This window comes from Amia ocellicauda, chromosome 4, assembly GCF_036373705.1.
Source record: "Amia ocellicauda isolate fAmiCal2 chromosome 4, fAmiCal2.hap1, whole genome shotgun sequence".
Lineage (NCBI taxonomy): Eukaryota > Metazoa > Chordata > Actinopteri > Amiiformes > Amiidae > Amia > Amia ocellicauda.
In genome coordinates, this window is record NC_089853.1 from 36,213,071 (window position 1) to 36,232,016 (window position 18,946).

The following is an 18,946-nucleotide window of genomic DNA, read 5'->3' on the forward strand; positions in this document are numbered from 1 at the left end:
AGTTAATCACCATAACTGGAATACATCATATGATCCCGAGGTAAAACACATCAGTATACCACATTCTTGCCAAGTAAATCTTTTCAGGTTTCTTAACATACCTTGTCTTTCAGTAGAATTTCATAGGTGGTTAAAAGTGCATTGAACTTCATTCTCTTTGTCTGTGAGTGAACCCATTCATAGTCACGGATCTAAAAAGAGCAGAGTTACACAAGCTTAAAAACACATTCTACTCATTTTTCATTTAACATCTTAAGAAAGTGGCCCATAAATACTGTTACTATTGTGCAATAAAACACTAAGGGCCATACTCAACACTTGGTTTTCCCAATTAATTAAGTTAACAGAAGTAAATGTCCTTTGTTTGTACCATTGAATATTTTCAAAGCCTGTGGTAATTGAACATTATTTAAATAAGGACCTAAGTGTGATTCAATTACTTTTACACCAAAATAGTTTAAAGATGTCTTGTGCTATTTAAAGACTTAAATAATGAAAAGAAAACACTGCCCCCCTTAAATAAGTATCCAGAGAGAGTCGTACCGTTTTCCTGCTCATGACATCCCCAAGGTACACCACTACATTCATGTCGGGGGCCCAGATATCAAACTCCCTTTGCCAGGAAGTGAGTGTGGACAGAGGCACCACCAACAGGAAGGGCCCGTAAAGCTGGTGCTGATGAAACAGATAGGAGAGGAAGGAGATTGTCTGGATTGTCTTTCCCAGGCCCATCTCGTCTGCCAGGATCACACTGTTACACCTGGAGTTGATAAACAAACAATTCAGGAGTTTGCTGGGGTGGTCCTCCCCCCAAACTTCAGTTTAAAACTCCAATAAATAAAATATAATAACATCAAGGGTGTCATTTAAATCGGTTAATTATCTCTTGAAGTTCAATTTAGGTGGCGGCGGCAATTTTTGGTGTTGTATTCAGATGCACAAAATAAAATCGGTATCTTTACTTTAACATTAGGCAAAATATATCATTGAAGTATTACTATTAATTTATAATAGTACCAGGTTCTACACTGAATTAAAAATGGTTTGGCATTTTGTACCTGCACCACGAATGGGCCAGCCAATTCAGACCATCTAACTGGTAATCTCTGAGCTCCAGGTTCTCTCCTCCGATGTACGATGGCTGTTTCTTCAATGTAACAAACCTTGGCCTCTGTTTCAATACCTGGATTAAAATAAAAAATTATTCCAGTATTTATCAACAAGGTAAACATCCCATTCAGCCTGAAGGTATGTAAATCATACAGTAAGGATGAGGCATTTTCAAGTAATTTCCAAAGTTAGAGAACAGGCTAAGATCAATTACAGTACAAATCGAAATCAAAAGATTGTTGCTTTTTCTTTAAATGCTACATTATCCTAACAGGTTGAAAATGACTACTCTATCCTACTAATTATTCTCCTCTTGTGTTAGTTGGGTCATTTAGGTAGTTAACAGATTCTGGTTGATCTTGGTTAATGCAGGACAATGTGATATTAAAGTGCCCTTTTCATGTTACAGAGGAAACAGAGACTGTACACTAAGATGCTGTTATGATATATAGGGCCGTGATGCCAGTCATGAGATGTATCGACTACGATTCGGTGTGATTAGTTTTCAAAGTAACCAACCTTAAGCTATATATTCAGGACCTTTCACTCACTTTGCAGTCTTTAAAAGGGATAGTTTTGCAGGCGTTGCGGTTGTTGAAGTTGTCTATGCAGTGCTGGAACTTTTTCCCAATGAGAGCGCCATCTTCCCAGCTGCATTCAGCATAGGGAAGACCCATCCATTTGCACAGGTACTCCGGTTCATTGGAGGTGGAGGTCTTATGACTGTGAGCTGCCGGGAAATAACCACACAGTAAATCAAAATGAAAGGACTTGCGACATCTAGACAGATCAGGCATACTGTTCTCCCACAGGTTTTAAGAAGTGTTTACGAACAAAATCCTATACCAGTCATCAAGTAACTGATTCAAGTAGCAGGGAAATCATGACATCATCATGGGAAATCACCATGCACCAAAGATACGATCAAAATATTTCCTTACAATTAAAAACAGACAATTTTACTGCACACACTCTCATCATATTCATCTTTAAATGATGGTTCTGAATTTAGCTTCAAATTAATTTAACAATTAAATGCTAATCACAGGCTAGGTCTTATTTAGCTCTTCAATTGATAGGTGTTAAAAACAGAACAGCAGTTGAGGTGAAAGTAGAAACTGAACAGTAAACAGAAGATGACTCACAAGGAAAATCGGAGTGGCCCTGGGATGATTTTCCAGTCTTCACTGCTGCTTGACAGAACACGAGAGAGATTAGTATTCTTTCCAAAACACACCCAATACCAACACTAAGAACTGGAATTCAAAAAAGTGTAAAATGTATATTCTATTTGAATATAGTGGGGTAAAAAAGTATTTGATCCCCTGCTGATTTTGTACGTTTGCACACTGACAAAGAAATGATCAGTCTATAATTTTAATGGTAGGTGTATTTTAACAGTGAGAGACAGAATAACAACAAAAAAATCCAGAAAAACGCATTTCAAAACGCATTGATTTGCATGTTAATGAGGGAAATAGGTATTTGACCCCTTCGACTTAGTACTTGGTGGCAAAACCCTTGTTGGCAATCACAGAGGTCAGACGTTTCTTGTAGTTGGCCATCAGGTTTGCACACATCTCAAGAGGGATTTTGTCCCACTCCTCTTTGCAGATCTTCTCCAAGTCATTATGGTTTCAAGGCTGACGTTTGGCAACTCGAACCTTCAGTTCCCTCCACAGATTTTCTATGGGATTAAGGTCTGGAGACTGGCTAGGCCACTCCAGAACCTTAATGTGCTTCTTCTTGAGCCACTCCTTTGTTGCCTTGGCTGTGTGTTTTGGGTCATTGTCATGCTGGAATACCCATCCACGACCCATTTTCAATGCCCTGGCTGAGGGAAGGAGGTTCTCACCCAAGATTTGACGGTACATGGCCCAGCCATCGTCCCTTTGATGCGGTGCAGTTGTCCTGTCCCCCCCAGAAAAACACCCCCAAAGCATAATGTTTCCACCTCCATGTCTGACGGTGGGGATGGTGTTCTTGGGGTCATTCCTCCTCCTCCAAACACGGCAAGTTGAGTTGATGCCAAAGAGCTCGATTTTGGTCTCATCTGACCACAACACTTTCACCCAGTTCTCCTCTGAATCATTCAGATGTTGGCAAACTTCAGACGGGCCTGTACATGTGCTTTCTTGAGCAGGGGAGCCTTGCGGGCGCTGCAGGATTTCAGTCCTTCACGGCGTAGTGTGTTACCAATTGTTTTCTTGGTGACTATGGTCCCAGCTGCCTTGAGATCATTAACAAGATCCTCCCGTGTAGTTCTGGGCTGATTCCTCACAGTTCTCATTATCATTGAAACTCCACGAGGTGAGATCTTGCATGGAGCCCCAGACCGAGGGAGACTGACAGTTAATCGCACCAACTGTTGTCACCTTCTCACCAAGCTGCTTGGCGATGGTCTTGTAGCCCATTCCAGCCTTGTGTAGGTCTACAATCTTGTCCCTGACATCCTTGGACAGCTCTTTGGTCTTGGCCATGGTGGAGAGTTTGGAATCTGATTGATTGATTGCTTCTTTGGACAGGTGTCTTTTATACAGGTAACGAGCTGAGATTAGGGGCACTCCCTTTAAGAGAGTGCTCCTAATCTCAGCTCGTTACCTGTATAAAAGACACCTGGGAGCCAGAAATCTTGCTGATTGATAGGGGATCAAATACTTATTTCCCTCATTAACATGCAAATCAATTTATAACTTTTTTGAAATGCGTTTTTCTGGATTTTGTTGCAGTTATTCTGTATCTCACTGTTAAAATACACCTACCATTAAAATTATAGACTGATCATTTCTTTGTCAGTGGGCAAACGTACAAAATCAGCAGGGGATCAAATACTTTTTTCCCTCACTGTATGTGCTTCTCTCACAAACTTACCTATTACTCTTTCTACAATTTGGAACTGCTTATTCAAGTCAATAGTCAGCTCTTGTTGGCAGTGATAATACTCAACATCTTCAGGGGATGCTTTGGACAGCCTGGAACAAAATAAAAATCGCAAACCCATTGAGCCCTCTGGGATGAAATCTGCAGCATTGTAAAAGGACCTCCGCAATCTACACTTCGTGGGAAAAAACAACACCAAGGAAAAGAGATTACCATGCGTTGATTTCATCGTTCTTCTTTTTGAAGTTTTCCAGCTTCTTCAGTCCCTTGACTTTCTGCAGGGTGAGGGTGTCGATGCTCTCCCACGTGTTGTGTATGTATGACCAGCCTTTCCACTTGATGAGGTACTGCGTCTCTCCCTCGTCCTTCTCGGGGTCAAAGTCGGCACCCGGATCGCCATTGGCTGCCACTGCATATACCGTCGTTGAGGCCCCTGTGACTATATACAGAAACAACACACACATCTAGTCTAGATTTCTAACCTTAGCTAATATGTGTATTAGAGCAGTAAGACAAAATCATCCTAGCTTATGACCAAAAGGAATGGGGTCATTTTGAGAAGAACTGGAAGTCCTCTTGTCTCAAAAAACTACAGGACATTGGTGTCAATAATTGAAGTTACTTCAAGAGAGCAGTACCTCCTTTTTTTCCAGTCCTGGCATCCATGACCTTTTCAATGGTTTCGCTGTCATCCTGCTGTTCTTCTGTGCCCTCCCCTGCCATTTCTATCAGGTCATCAGAGTCTGTTTCAAAGTCATCCTCATCCTCTTTATAACTGTGGGGAAAAATAAAACGGTTAATAGAACTGGCAGAAAATGGTTCACTCGCAATATCAGTAGCTCTTTAAAATGTAACATGTATGTAACAAGTTTCTGTAATTTGTACATGAAGAGATTCAAGATTAGTTGATACTGAATGCAAATTTAGTTAACAATCCTTATTAGGTTGTATTAGCTCTCAGATGCGACAAGTTAAATATTAAAATACACAATAAAATATGGCCGATGTTTCTCCACACAATTAGAAAATACATTATTACGAAAACTAAAACTCACAAGTACTTAATGAATACGAAGTAATGGAGTAATGTCTCCAAATGTTGCCGAAGTTGTCGTCTCTGTGTACCTGACGTTTTTAGCTGCCTGCCGCCGCGTCTGTCTTTTCGGAGTGTCGTCGTCATCGTCATCATCATCATCTTCATCAGACGACTCCTGTTTTTTCCGTTTCTTACCCCTCTGAGTTTGTTGCTTCTTGACGACGGTTTTCGGCTGTGGTCTAAAAAGAAAAAGCGGCAAAAAAACATATATTAAAACTCCCTGAAGTAATCTGCTTGACTCAACGATTCCCTGATCCTTGTCCATCTGTGTTTATTCCACATCACACTGCAAATCCCCACGAGTCCTGCTAACAACCTGCCTCCTTTTAAAAAGTGGCCTTAAGACAGCTTTCAACTTTTATGCATGGTTTAACATCTGTCTGTCATCTGAAAGGTTAACAATCGCACCAGGTTCAAAATTTGGAAACCTAATTTGTATTGCTTACCCTGGGATTCTGCATGCTTTCACGCATATTAACACATATCAATCATTTTATGGCATGTTATTATTTATTTCATAAATCGCTAAAACAGAAAACCAAGGTAATGTACCTCAATTCACCTTTACCAATTGTGGTTTACTGATTGTGTAATGATTCTGGTAAATAGGATCCACTTCTCATTAAAATAATCTCAGTCCCAATGTGGGGCTTACATTTTTATTGTATTAAAATGATTTATAGGAGAGCAGCAAGTCCAGACAGAGCTTGCTGCACTGTACTGAGGCAACAAGCTGTCTAAAGGCCAAGCTTTGCTACACCCTTACCTTCTGGCTGGAGGTCGTCTGGATCTAACTTTTCTCTCTTCCTGCTCACTTTCTGAACTGCTGGCATCCACCTCCTCATCCTCATCACCATCCTCATCCTCATCCTCATCTTCTTCGTCATTAGAGCCATCATCTTTCCAGATATTTCTTTCAACACAGAAATACCACAGTTTCACCCTTTAAAAGCCTAATTACTCTAACCTTCACAGCACCACCCTCAACCACCTCACATATCAGAGGCCACCAAAATGTGAATTGCTCTGAGGTCAAGCAATCACTTGTTCTTCACTTAATTTACCCCCCCCCCCCCCCCCCCAAAAAAAAAAAAAAAAAAAAACACTAGCTAAGATCTGAGGATTTAACAACTGCAGTCGCTAAAACGCTTCCTTCTCTCAAGGCATACACAACTTGAGCAAGACCAAGTGGGTGACAAGAAAAGCTACATCATTTCTTTGCATGTATTTCAGTGAGCCACGAATCCACAACGCTGAGAGGGAGAGTAGAAATAATAACTTTGCTTTTTGTTTTTCTCTTTCAGCGGTGTAAGCGTAAGTCCACCTCCACACTGTATCAAATGTTCTATTCTCTACCAATAACGTAAAACACTTCACATTCATCCACCTACTGATGCAAAGAAGATCAGTGACTTAATTCTAACATCAACAATAAGCATGTGTATACTGCCATTTCTGATCCGGATCAAATCCATCGGTACATTTGATCAGGATCAGGATCAGGATCAGTAGTGTCGTGGCTACACTGCCATCTGATCCAGATCAACTGTCAGCAGCCCCACGGGTCTTCATACCTTCACAGGCCAAACTTAATTATATGTATATATTTAATTAGTAATTTATTACTTGCAACTGTTTACGTAACAGAAGCACTTACAATAATTATTTTTCTAGTATAAAAAACAAGCCATTTACAGTCAAATTTAACAATATTTTATTTATAATAAGGGGAGTAGGGAGTCTTCTCTTCGCTTCACTGATTCAACTGATGTTTGTCTGCCACCTGCCTTGAAAACAATCTACATACTTAAAGTAATCAATTAATTAAATGCCTAAATGATTTTGATACCTCGGCATGAGTATAACAGGGTCTTTCTGTTCTACCTGTATTATACTGAAATGTAATTGACTTCACCACATTCATACCATATTTTCATTTGCCTCTAGAATAACTTGGCATATATTTTTTCAATGAAATAAAAAACTGTGCTTACTGACTGGTCCTAAGAAAGCATACAATTCCTTGGGGGTTATTTTGAATAATTAGCAGAATGCCGTGAGAGAATATGTTTTGAGTCCATTTTGGTCACACTGTGAATAAACAAGGTGAAATGTATAACTCCAGCCCTTTAGTCAATATCTTAAAACTAAAATCAAAAAAGTGTGGGATTTGGAATGGAGTATCCAAAACCATCCTGCTTCCTTAATAAGACCACTGTACTCACTCTTTTGCCTTCTTCGGTCGTAATCCTTTCCTTTTAGGACTTTCACTTTCAGAGTCGCTGCTGCCCTACAGATTATTTGAAAACATAAGTGGCATAATAAATTAACTTTCTTCAAAAGTCCAAAAACAATGTAAATGAAAGTAATTACTATTAAATCTTGTTGAACCACAATACATGGGACAAGATTTCTACTATACTACTTCTATACATTTTTAAAATAAGTGAAATATCAGATGACAAACGCAAACCAAATGTGAAATACCAGAAAAAGTTGGAACATTTCAATGTACAGATCCCCTGGCTTCTATCATTATCATAAAAACTGTTTCCTTCCCAGTTTTGTATGTGTGTACATATGTATATGTAACACCATGATGCTTACAGAAGTATTTTTTCATTCCCTTCTGCAATTCCTCTCATGGACCACTAGAGGGTGCAGGGAGGTCTTTCAGAGCCCTTCACTCGCCCTAATGGCCACATGGTGGGGAATTCAAACAGTGAGAAGCCATAGGTCAGCATGCATTTTATCCTTTGTGGTGGGTGGTGGGGGTTAAAATGGGTAAAACAGTGTTACCAGAATTCCCTTGAGCATCAAAATAAACCTTTAGCTTGTAAATCGGGCAAGGTCACCAATGGGATTTCAAGGTAGAACTTTATTACCAATGTGTTTATGTTTTCATATGTGCGTCAATAGCTTACTTTATCAATGCTATGAAATTAGAAGCCAAATTGACAGAACCAGTTATGAATTTTGAGTTTATTTTCTGACTACATTAGTTGTCTAATCTTATGCTGCTTGGCGTGCAGTTCCTTGACTCTTCCCAGCTTACCTCCGCTCCAAAATTAAGACGAGCAGGCTCTTGTCTGCTCCGGTTCGACCTCCTGACCCCATAAACATCTGGATGTTCTTCCCACATCTGTAAACATAAACAGACCATAAGATGGCCTGCTGCCCTCCCACCAATTTATCCTCTTCCTTAAAACCCTACACAGTTTTAAAGAAAAAGCTATTAAGGCTAGGAAGTAACTTATCTTTTTTGCTTTGTTTTTTATTAGTTTCTTTGAGCCATAATTATATATCAATCGCATTGTTTTTCGTTCCAAATATGGGGGAGGGTATTTAGTAAAAAGTTCTACGTTGAAATGTGGTCAGAATATTAATGTGTAGCTTTCTTATAGATTAGAGATGGAACACCAGGTTATACCCCTTCAACTATTTGAACACTTGGGAGTCAGATACCTCACAAAAACAATCTTGAAACTGTTATTTACATACATATAAAAGAGTGGGAGGAAAACAACAGTATTTTCAGTGCAATGATCTGTCAATCTTTCCTCAAAACAGGGATGTTGAGGCAAGTAAGCCTTTGGCTGTGTATGTGTCTTATTCAGGTAAGTGATGTAGAAGCACACAACACTAAGTGCTTAGTAAATGGAACGTATACTGCTTAGAGGCTATTATCATAATAATAACCAGATCATAATAACCAGGTACCTTCTTAACATCTGCTAATCTATCCTTCTTGCTGACTGGCTTATCCTTCATCTCAGAGGAGGCTTGCTGGGATTTGGATCCTGTCGATTCGCACTCTGAATCGGACTGGCTCTCCGACTCAGAGCTACTGTTGGACTCGGTGCCACGTGCGACGCTGCCTCGCTCGCTGCCCTGCTCGCTCTCCGACTGACTCCCAGACTCCGACACCGAGTGGTTTGATTCTTCTGAAGCAGAATTGCTACAAAGTCAAACAAACTGGAAATTAAAATCTAACCCAAAGCAGGCCTGTAAAAGCTTATTACAGTGTTCCGTCTAGAAAAAAACAATTGACATTGTTTGGTCATACTTTACAAATGCTGTCAAACATTCTGTAGTGAAAGGGCTTTACTTTGTGTAGTGATAACATTCATGATGACATTTAATAGTATTAATGTAAAATAAATCAATGTCAATTCACTGGTTAGATTATGTAAACTGAAATGAAACTTGGTACATTCTGGTCAGTGCTTTAACAATGTATAAGTAATTGTTACAGAATACAACTCAATCTGCCTTGGAACACTGTGTAAATACGGAGTGGTTTCATAAAAAAATTAATGTAAGGAAGACTTTAAGTCAATGTTTTTAATTACCATTTACCCTTAAATGGTGACTGAAATTATTGCTTCCTTATTTTGGGAGTCCAATAGATCTTAACTTTAGCATGTGCTACTTTTTCCTCAAAGTTCCTTTCAAAAGAACACCCATTTGTGTCTTAACAGAATAGCTCAATATTTCAGTTTAAATACTCAAGCTTGTTTTAACAATACGGGAAGGAAATAGATTTTATATAATTTATAGAAGTAAGAATAGACTATAAATAAACAGCTTTTTAATAAATGTATACATATAATTTTAAAATGATTAAACTCCATTTGCACAGTTCTCACCCCCTAACACAATTTTAAGAAATCTTCATATTTCTGTTCTTCACCTCTTACTCTTAAATGTCTAAAAATATTTTATCTGCAGGCAGGGGGCAGCATCACTGCTCATCTCAGAGATGGACAGATATACAGTAGTCGTAATACTTTGGCCCCTGTGCTGTTCCTATTCACCATTTTAATTTGTTTCTTCATGTTAAAACTTTCGTAAAACTTTGGAGACAGTGCAAGTTCTTCCTTAATAACTATATGCATATGTATTCAGACGATAAATAATAGTTATTGAATGGATCCCAATGGACAAAAAAAGCATCTAGAAGACAACCACATAAAAGATGGGGAAATTAATTAAACTTTGCAGGGGTGACAAGGAAAAGAGAAGATGTAGATAGAAGTGGAAACATCTCAGGGAGGCCTTCATCCAGCAGTGCATCAATATGGGTTGATTGTGATATATTTGTTTTTTCTTGCATTGTCTGATATGAACCTACCTTCTTTCCAAACAAACAGACAAATTGATTGAAGGAACTGGAGTGTTAATATAAAACCCTGCTAGTTTAATAAGATTGTATTTCCATACAAGTTACCATTTTGTTCTGAAGCTTGAGGTCACAAAACTGAACTCTCTCGAATATTGACCCCAATTAACCAAGACTTTAAATTCCACCTTCAGAGAAGGACACTACTCAGCATTTTGTTTGATGAGGTTGAACAAATAAGCTCTGAGGTAATTTTAATAATGATAGTTAAGGTTTCATGCTGTTCCTTCAATCAGTAGTAAACCCATGATAACTAAACCACTGATCACTAAGATATCACACACTTAGATTCAGTTATACAATATGTAAATGGTTTATAAGTGTTTTTTTTTTATTTATTTTTTATGTGGGACATTGTAGGCATCTCAGTCAGACCTTAACATCGTCACTTGATGTTCATCAAATCTCCCCCCAAAAAAAAATAAGTGGCTTCATTCTTAATTTTTCACGTTTTTATTACCAAAATGTTAACTTACATACATTTTGCCTTCCCATACTATTGCCTATACACAAACGCACACACAAATACAGTGTTGGTCACAATAATGTGGTGTGGGAAATTTTACTGAAAACTATACTATAACCATTGGTTTCTACAAAAGTTTAATATCAGTCCGAAAGCAAGTGGACACTCTACTGAAAATATCCCTTACAGAACTGTTGGATGAGCGAGCATAGCTTTGAAAAATATATATTAAACAATGTATTGCGGCTTCCCTTAATAAGTGAGTCAAATTTTTAAATAACAAGCCACAGTCCAAAGATATAGACAGACTGATAGCTATTTAAATGAAGTGCAGAAAGAAAAGATTGGGGAGACATTACACGGCTTTCGAACACAAGGATAATCCTTCCCTAACTGAGTCAATTTGCAGCCAATTTCGCATCACGGCTCCCCACATCAAAGAAAACAGGAGAGAGAGGTCTTCAAGACCTGTAGCTCAAAAAACCTTTGATGTGATATGGAAAACATAAAGAGTACTAAATCATAGATGTTTGTCAAATAACCTACATTATGTGTTACAGACAAGCACAAAAAAAACATTTGTAAATTTGTCAACTATAAAAGGGGACAGATTGTAAAAATTTAAATATTCCAATAGCAAAACATGAAGATAGTAGAATTAAGATTTGAAATTCCTTTGCTACTGCTCAAAGAGGAGATTTAGTGAAAATGCTTCTGTTCTTCAAAGTCAGGCAGTAGCCTCAGGACTACAACATGTGGGTGAAGGGTTAGTATGTCTTTATGATAATGGCTCTAAAAATAAAAGCAATAAAGAATAAAGAAGGTGTTGACATTGATGCACCAGAAAGGAATTTGCTGTAGAATGCTTAAATATATAGTCAAACGTTGACTTTTGAGAAAGGCAATACCTTTTCACATAAAAATCAATAGTTTATACTTTGTTGTATTTCAGTAAGATTCACTAGTTATTTCCAGGGGTACTTGTTAATATGTAGCCTACATCTATATGCACACACACTTAAGTACATTCCTTAGAAATGCCCATTGCAATACAAACTGTTCAAACAATACAAGTATCTCTTCCGTTTCTATCTGAATTTAGATTCTAATTCAGTACACACATTACTTAAGGTAGATGGATGTCTGAACATGTATTGGACCTAAGGCAATCTAGTCTTTCCCTGTAATGTTTTTTGTTGTTGGTTTTTCATGAATGTCAAAAAAAGGTATGTATAAACCCTTTAAGTCCAATAAGGTTCCAGTCAAGTTGGTGTAACTTATATTTCCATAATGTATAAAGATTTCTGCACAGACTGCTTGATTATAGTCACTGTGATTGAGAGTGTGAACAACTGTATTGTGGTAGCATGATTAATCCATTTTTTAACATACCCATATGATTACTGTTATTAAAATTATTATGCTTTCGGTTACACATTTATATACTACATAATGGAAAACAAACCTGTTTGTTGAAGCAAACTGAAGACATGTATTCACTCTTCCAGTTATCAAGATGTGTGCAAGTAGATTGTGTGTGTGCAATGTGGTAAGTTACAATTTTGGAATCATCATTTTGAGCTTTTTATATTTGAGATTACTGAACACTAGTATTAAAAGCAAGCTTTTCTTTATGACTTTTGGTGTATGGAGATCACACTTAGTGACCAGTACTGCTACAAATATGGGCTTCGCATGTATGTAGAAAGGATGTAAAAGAGTAGGGTAGACGCAGAAAATGCATAGTAGAAAGTAGTGGTGATTTTCAGCAGGATGATCGAAGTTCATTTTGCACTAAAGTCCTGAAATATTTTATCCACACAATCCAGTTGCCAAATAAACAAAAGCACAGAATGGCCATGGAAGACTGTGAATGTGAAGACACTAATATAAAAATGTATAATCTGATATAATTATCAGATAAGAGACTTATGCCTTCTATTGCAGATGTAGACGGATAATAAAAGTACAGAAGGACATAGGAAATAGCACTGTATAAACATACATGTGTATATATAGTATACATATATAGGCCTATATATTTTTTTAAAAACATATACAACAGGCCACTATACAAGTTCTGTGAAAGACTGGCCTGATTCTGCAAATGTATTACATTTTACAGAACATAAGACCAATGTTCACCATGTACAAGTTCAAATTCACATTTAAAATGACTCATTTTGGAGAAATAAGGGAACTTTTACTTTAGATAAAAGACACTTTAAACAAGGGCAGGGCTGTGATGGACTTCCTTTAGATTAACGTTGCCAAGTGTTATGCAATGCCATCCCCTTGCAGGAAGAGCCTGTGTTTTGCTTGTTTGTAAATGTGTGCACCGACAGGTAACCATCTGTTTTCAAAAATGAATCTCATTTATATTTGTGCAGATCAGGTAATTGAACACTAGTTGCCCCAACTCCTTGTGTACTTCACCAGTTATCCAAATCCTTCCCGTATGCTATTACAGAGACATAAAATATAACAATCTTGCTGGCATATAAGTGAAGTCAGTCCTGTAGAGTTTAAAGATGAATATAAGGTTCCACTCTAACTGGCAAATTGTAACTTCAGGTATTAATTGATTTACTGTGTCACGATAGCAGTCTTAAAACTTCACAGCTGCAACTGGCAGATTTGAAAACTTTAAAATTACATAAAAGGCCTGGCCAAGTTTAGAACCTTAATCTTACTGGATATATACAGATATAGATGTAGAAATAACTAAGAAGTAAATAAAATATAAATACAGGTTATGCATGATGAATGAAATGCTTGTATTCTGAGAGGATTTAACAATTGTACATTAATCTAAGTAAAAAGTTTAAAATGCCTAAAATCTTTTCTCACTAGAGAAAACAGAAGTAGAATATAAATTGTAAATTTCCATCCTTGGTTTATTTTCATTTGTAGATGATATATGTAATCTAGGCCAAAGGGATTATGTTTGTTTTTGCTTCCTTGCTTAACAAAAGCCAACAAGAACTACAGTCTTTCAACATTCAGGACCTTAAATGGTCAAAATTACAAAACTGCTGACCAAACAAGACAAATATATTCCTTGCTCATATAGATTGAACAGCTGCACGTTAGCCAAAGATTCCTTTATCACAAAACAATTATCTTTTAAACCATCATTAAGTAAATTAGAACATGCTATCTTTAGAATGCCAAGAAAAATTAGTTAATGGTTATACACGTAATTGTATTAATACCAGAGTTTAACTAATGTAATGTGTAATTCAAATTATTCAAATAAGCTGATCTACTTAATTCGACAATATTATAGAAGGGGAAACAAAAAATGTAGAACCAAAACTTGAGTGAAATTTTCCTGAGCAGCAATAATACATTCAGTTTATTATCAGGAACAAAAATAAAATAAATGGATTACAGTTATACTGTTTATTCTGTTATGGTGTCTATCTAATCCTGCCGTAATATAAATACATCAACTAATAAAATGTTGCAAAAACAACAAAGCTTTTACTGTGCAGGTTACTGTTGTAATGTGTTCAAAATGTTATACTTTGGTTTCACATTTATTGTAATATATTGAGAGCTTAAACTCTAAAATTATTTAACAATAATAAAAATTAAAATGCTTCTGAATGTAATGCTTTCTTATACCTCAATGAGTCTCAGCCACCAGGGGCAGCAGCAGCAGCAGCAGCTGACAAAGCAGCAGCTTCTCACAATGCTATGAATGATGTCACATGGGGGTGGGACCAACTGTGATACAGAATTACTATAGGCTGCTGTGTTGCTATGTGCTCAACTAACCAATCTCTGTTCAAAACATACACTTCTGACCTTTGAACCACATCCTGCTCCAGCTTCCTGTAGTTCTGAGTACACACTGTGTATTGCAGCATGTCTGCCTAGCTATGCGGCACAAAGCAAGAGCCATTTTGTGACTTTGAAGTGGACGTGCAGCCATTTAATGTTAGAAAATGACTGATATTTTGAACAGAATTGAATATGCACACCCTCTGGCACACAAAAACAGCTTTAAAGTAAAAAAAAGGGACGTCTTCCTTCCCTTACATGTAAAAACACAGCCATGTGTACCTTAATAATGCAGTAAACTACTACATTGATTTTATTTTAAATAAATCTGCACCTATAAAATGGCTGCCACAAGAATACTGAAGCACAAAAATTGAAGAACTGTAGCTTCAGATTCTGTAAAATACAAATGCAATTGTAGTTTACACTTAGTAAACACTAAAAGCTTGCCTTACATAGCTATGTCTAACTTAACATTATCCTGGCACACAGGCTGTCAGGTTAAGGTAACAATAAAAATTGATAAAACAAAAACAAAATATGTTGCACTAATACAAAACTGTATAATGTACAGTGTACAACTAAATACAGATTGTATTAAATCAACAAACAGCTCCACACCGCATGTTCTTCTTTATTATGAACACAAAAATTCCTGGAAAGAAAAAAAGTGTTTTGCAAAAGCTCCTTAAATAAGTTAAGAGTAGATTTTTTTTTAAAAGCATACACTGACATTTAGAACAAGCCCACCTACTGTGACCTTAGCATTCAAATCTGAAAAAGAAAAGGACTTAATATGATTTAAACTTAACTTTATTGTACTTTGATCTGAAAGGGAAATAATAACAAACTTAATTCCTTAAGACTATAAAATTGGCTTAAGTTATGCAATACACTGTGCACAACAACAATACACTTCTGAGAGTAACAAAGATTAAAAAGTTGAGTTAATGGTGAGCCTGATAATTGCTGATATCAGTTATACTGGAAAGGTAAACTTAAATGGTTATGAAGCTGATTTAATACCTTTATCTCATTCACACATGCTTCTTGTGGATTATAGTCTTTAACATTGAGACCACAATACTTAAACATGGGGTCAAAGGCAGAATCACATTATGCATGTAAATCAGCTTCATGTTTTTTTGAAAAGCTACCCCACTTTATAAAACAGACATACAGAGGCCCTCCCCTTGCACCTAGCTTTAAATAAAAAAGAAAAGAAAAAGAAACAAGTATCACATGAACCCACTTAAATCACACAATTTCAAAGAAAGACATAACTTACAGCTATAATTTATTAGAAACAAGTTGCATAAAGGGTGTCTATGTAGACACTGATACAAAGAGACTTAAAATAAGCTTCTATGAATAAAAGCAGCTTTTAAATCAAATAGCTTACATTCATTACTCAACATTTTAAGCTGGGAAAAGGGTATCATAGTATCCAAAGTCACACAAAAGTATTTTACATTCATTCAAGTATTTCAAAATTGTAAGCTTTCCATACATTTGTTGTAGGTCATTTCAATTTGACAGACATGTCATTATTTCACTCTGGTTGTTATACATACTAAAGAAACAATAGCTTGCTTGGACAAGATATGATTATTATAGATATTAACTTAATTTCAACTCTCTAAAGCTTCTCAATGAACTGTCAACATGTTCATTCAAGAACAATGGTTCAAAGTGCAAAGGGAAATGTAGAAATGTTGCATTTATTTAATCATATTAACATTTAATGTTTAACCATTTCTAAAAAAAAAAAAAAAAAATAGAAAGTGTATATATATTTTTGTGAACCAATAGCATTATAATGTTATATAATATAAATGTTTTTTAAATATAATAACGCAAACTCTTCAAGCTGTGAATGGAAAAAATAGATACAGATATACACACGTTTATAATTATATATATATATATATATATATATATATATATGCATGCATCAAGTGAGTTCCACAACAATAGATACTAACGAGCAGTTATTCTTTCTATTGGGAAAAGGTCGCTTTGTAAATGATCACTCAATCACTACAATGGTTTTATTTCTACAAAACAGATGAAAAAGTAACGATAAATGTTTTTGTAAATGGGAATCTGCATTGTATGTAAAATGGTGCAATGCAGCAACGACAAAAGCAGACAAGGTCATTTTCTGCTGTATCAAACGGACAGAAATACTTAAAAGAAATCGCATATCTGCTTTTAAAAAACAGACGACTTCAATCGGGTTGGCATATAACAGGGTACCGATGCTTTATATGGGCCCTTAAGTCTGGTCTTAAGTTTTAGAAAATGCTGGCAAAATTAGGGTGTGGCAATTTAAGGATCCCAAGGTCATGTATCCAAAATAGAAACAAATCGGAGAAACTGGACACTAAACAGGTGTACAGGTGAGCACCCATGCTTGTCGAGGTAAACAATCAAGGCAGATGTCAAAAAAGGTGAAAAACATGAAAGATCGTACCTTGATGCATTGCTTTGGGTCGACCCGTCATCTTCAGCTTTTTTGTTCTTATTCTTCATCATCTTTGTATCCTGAAAACTTTTGTTTCTGATGTTCTTATGTCCTGGTATTTACTGTCAAAAGTTAAAAGAAAGGTAAGATGTCCTGCAAGTTTCATTTGCTCGCTTTTGCTAGGACAGCAAAGCCTTGACGCTGCGACGACATTACAGAAACAGCACTGTCTCGTAAAAGGGTTACAATTACATTTCAAAAGCACAAATACATTGAAAATAAAAGACACCTGCTCGATTGAGCATCCCTATAAAAAAATAAATAAAAAAGCAAAGTTAAAGGCATATCGCAAAAAAAAAACATGAACCAGCACACACAGGATTAGAACTGCGTCATCGGACAAAAGGCGAGACATTTCAAAAATACATTTTCAAAATAACAAAATATTTAATGGATCAAAAACGGAAATATAAACATACCTCTTCCATGTACAGACAGGTAGAATGAAGTGTTGCTTTCCAGTCTGTCAATGAAGTCCTTTATTCCGTTATTGGGTTTCCAAAAGCAAATATTCCGTTTCAAATATATATACATATATCGACAGATTATTGTTTTATTCAATACAAATAAAAACATGTAATCGTAAGCTAGTATTGATGAAATAAGAGGCGGATAAGCAGCCTAGCAGAGCGCACTAAAAATGGAGGTGCGCCATGGCTGCCGTGCTAAGCTGGGAAAACAACGACTCGCACATAGACTGTACTGTATTTCTCCTCTCGGTAAAGGCATCGAAATCTAACAAAAGGCTTCACTCTTTTCCGAATAAAATAAGACGTAAGGAAGCTAAATTTACTAATAATGCAGATCATTGGCCCCTGCGGCGGCCTAAAAGTTGCTAAAAGTTACACAAAGTGTTGGAGAAGCTCAGCTACTCTCAATGCGCTCTCCTCTCCAAGGCTCAGCCGCCATCTAGAGCTCCTTCCCAGCTCTGAGAGCTCTGCCTTTGATTGACGCTCTTTCCATTTACCCCAGGACTCAGGTGATGTACCAAAGACCCACCCCTTTCATTTTATTCAAAAAATACAAAAATTAAACGGAAGTCTTTTACCACTTCTATCACTTTTCCCTAAAACAAGTATGGGGTCATTGAAAACCAAGTCCCATTCTTGGTATAAAGTCACACATTTTCAACAAAATAAAATATAAATTTGGGTAAATTTAAATCTTGGAGCAGCTATTACTTCCTGTTCAGACAGGAAATGAGCCAACTGGAGCCATTTTATATAAGCAACACAAAAGAGCCTTGGACACCATTACAACCACCTTCTCAATTTAACCCTTTGCACATAACACTGTTGGGTTGTGTTTTCTTGAAGCATACACAATAATGGAAAACAAAGTTAAACAGCTGGTAAAGCATCCATGGAAATGGACTTTAAAATCTGGAAACTGAAATGAAGGATAGACAATCCCTCAAAACTGAACAAAAAATAACCCAAAGCCCAGTAATGGTGCAACACAGATGGGAGGGGGATGGCAATTGCAATACTATTACAATGTAGCAATTGCAACACAATGACATACAAGAGCACTATGGATATGATAACAGTCAGGTGATAGACTTGATACTTTAAGTTGAATCTTGAATAGATCCTTGATCCACTCTATCCACCAACTGGCATCAGTTGATTGGGACAAATGCCATATGGACCTTTATTGGACTGGACTCATTGCAAACCATCTTCTACCAGATAATGGTCAAGGAGGGAGTGATCTGTATGCAAGGCTATAAGAATGTAATGGGTGATGCCCTTCAAGAGTCCAACTGAACAAGGTCAAGGCAAACTTAACCAAGACTTTGATTGTCCCATAAATAGCAATGGGAAAATGCAATACATTACATTTTACCCATCATCCAACCCAACACTTTGGGACATCGTTCTTTACATTTCGTAT

At 36.7% G+C, this 18,946-nt stretch overlaps 1 protein-coding gene across 5 annotated transcripts in view; it reads right to left on the reverse strand.

Annotated features, from left to right (window-relative positions):
* chd2 (chromodomain helicase DNA binding protein 2) overlaps window positions 1-18,169 on the reverse strand; it is a 37,919-nt gene extending 19,750 nt beyond the window's left edge. The window contains exons 1-15 of one of the 5 annotated variants that reach the window (XM_066701986.1): window positions 17,470-18,169; window positions 17,000-17,112; window positions 8,807-9,044; window positions 8,142-8,228; window positions 7,312-7,376; window positions 5,853-5,999; window positions 5,116-5,265; window positions 4,629-4,765; window positions 4,204-4,429; window positions 3,982-4,082; window positions 2,256-2,300; window positions 1,662-1,840; window positions 1,059-1,183; window positions 544-760; window positions 102-191 (exon numbers count right to left, since the gene is read on the reverse strand). In XM_066701986.1, coding sequence (XP_066558083.1) covers window positions 102-191; window positions 544-760; window positions 1,059-1,183; window positions 1,662-1,840; window positions 2,256-2,300; window positions 3,982-4,082; window positions 4,204-4,429; window positions 4,629-4,765; window positions 5,116-5,265; window positions 5,853-5,999; window positions 7,312-7,376; window positions 8,142-8,228; window positions 8,807-9,044; window positions 17,000-17,061 — 1,869 coding nt within the window. In that variant the 5' untranslated portion in view covers window positions 17,062-17,112; window positions 17,470-18,169. The remainder of the gene's footprint in view (window positions 1-101; window positions 192-543; window positions 761-1,058; window positions 1,184-1,661; window positions 1,841-2,255; window positions 2,301-3,981; window positions 4,083-4,203; window positions 4,430-4,628; window positions 4,766-5,115; window positions 5,266-5,852; window positions 6,000-7,311; window positions 7,377-8,141; window positions 8,229-8,806; window positions 9,045-16,999; window positions 17,113-17,469) is intronic. The other 4 variants (XM_066701987.1, XM_066701989.1, XM_066701988.1 and 1 more) reach the window with 4 other exon arrangements.
* Between the last annotated feature and the right edge of the window lie 777 nt (window positions 18,170-18,946).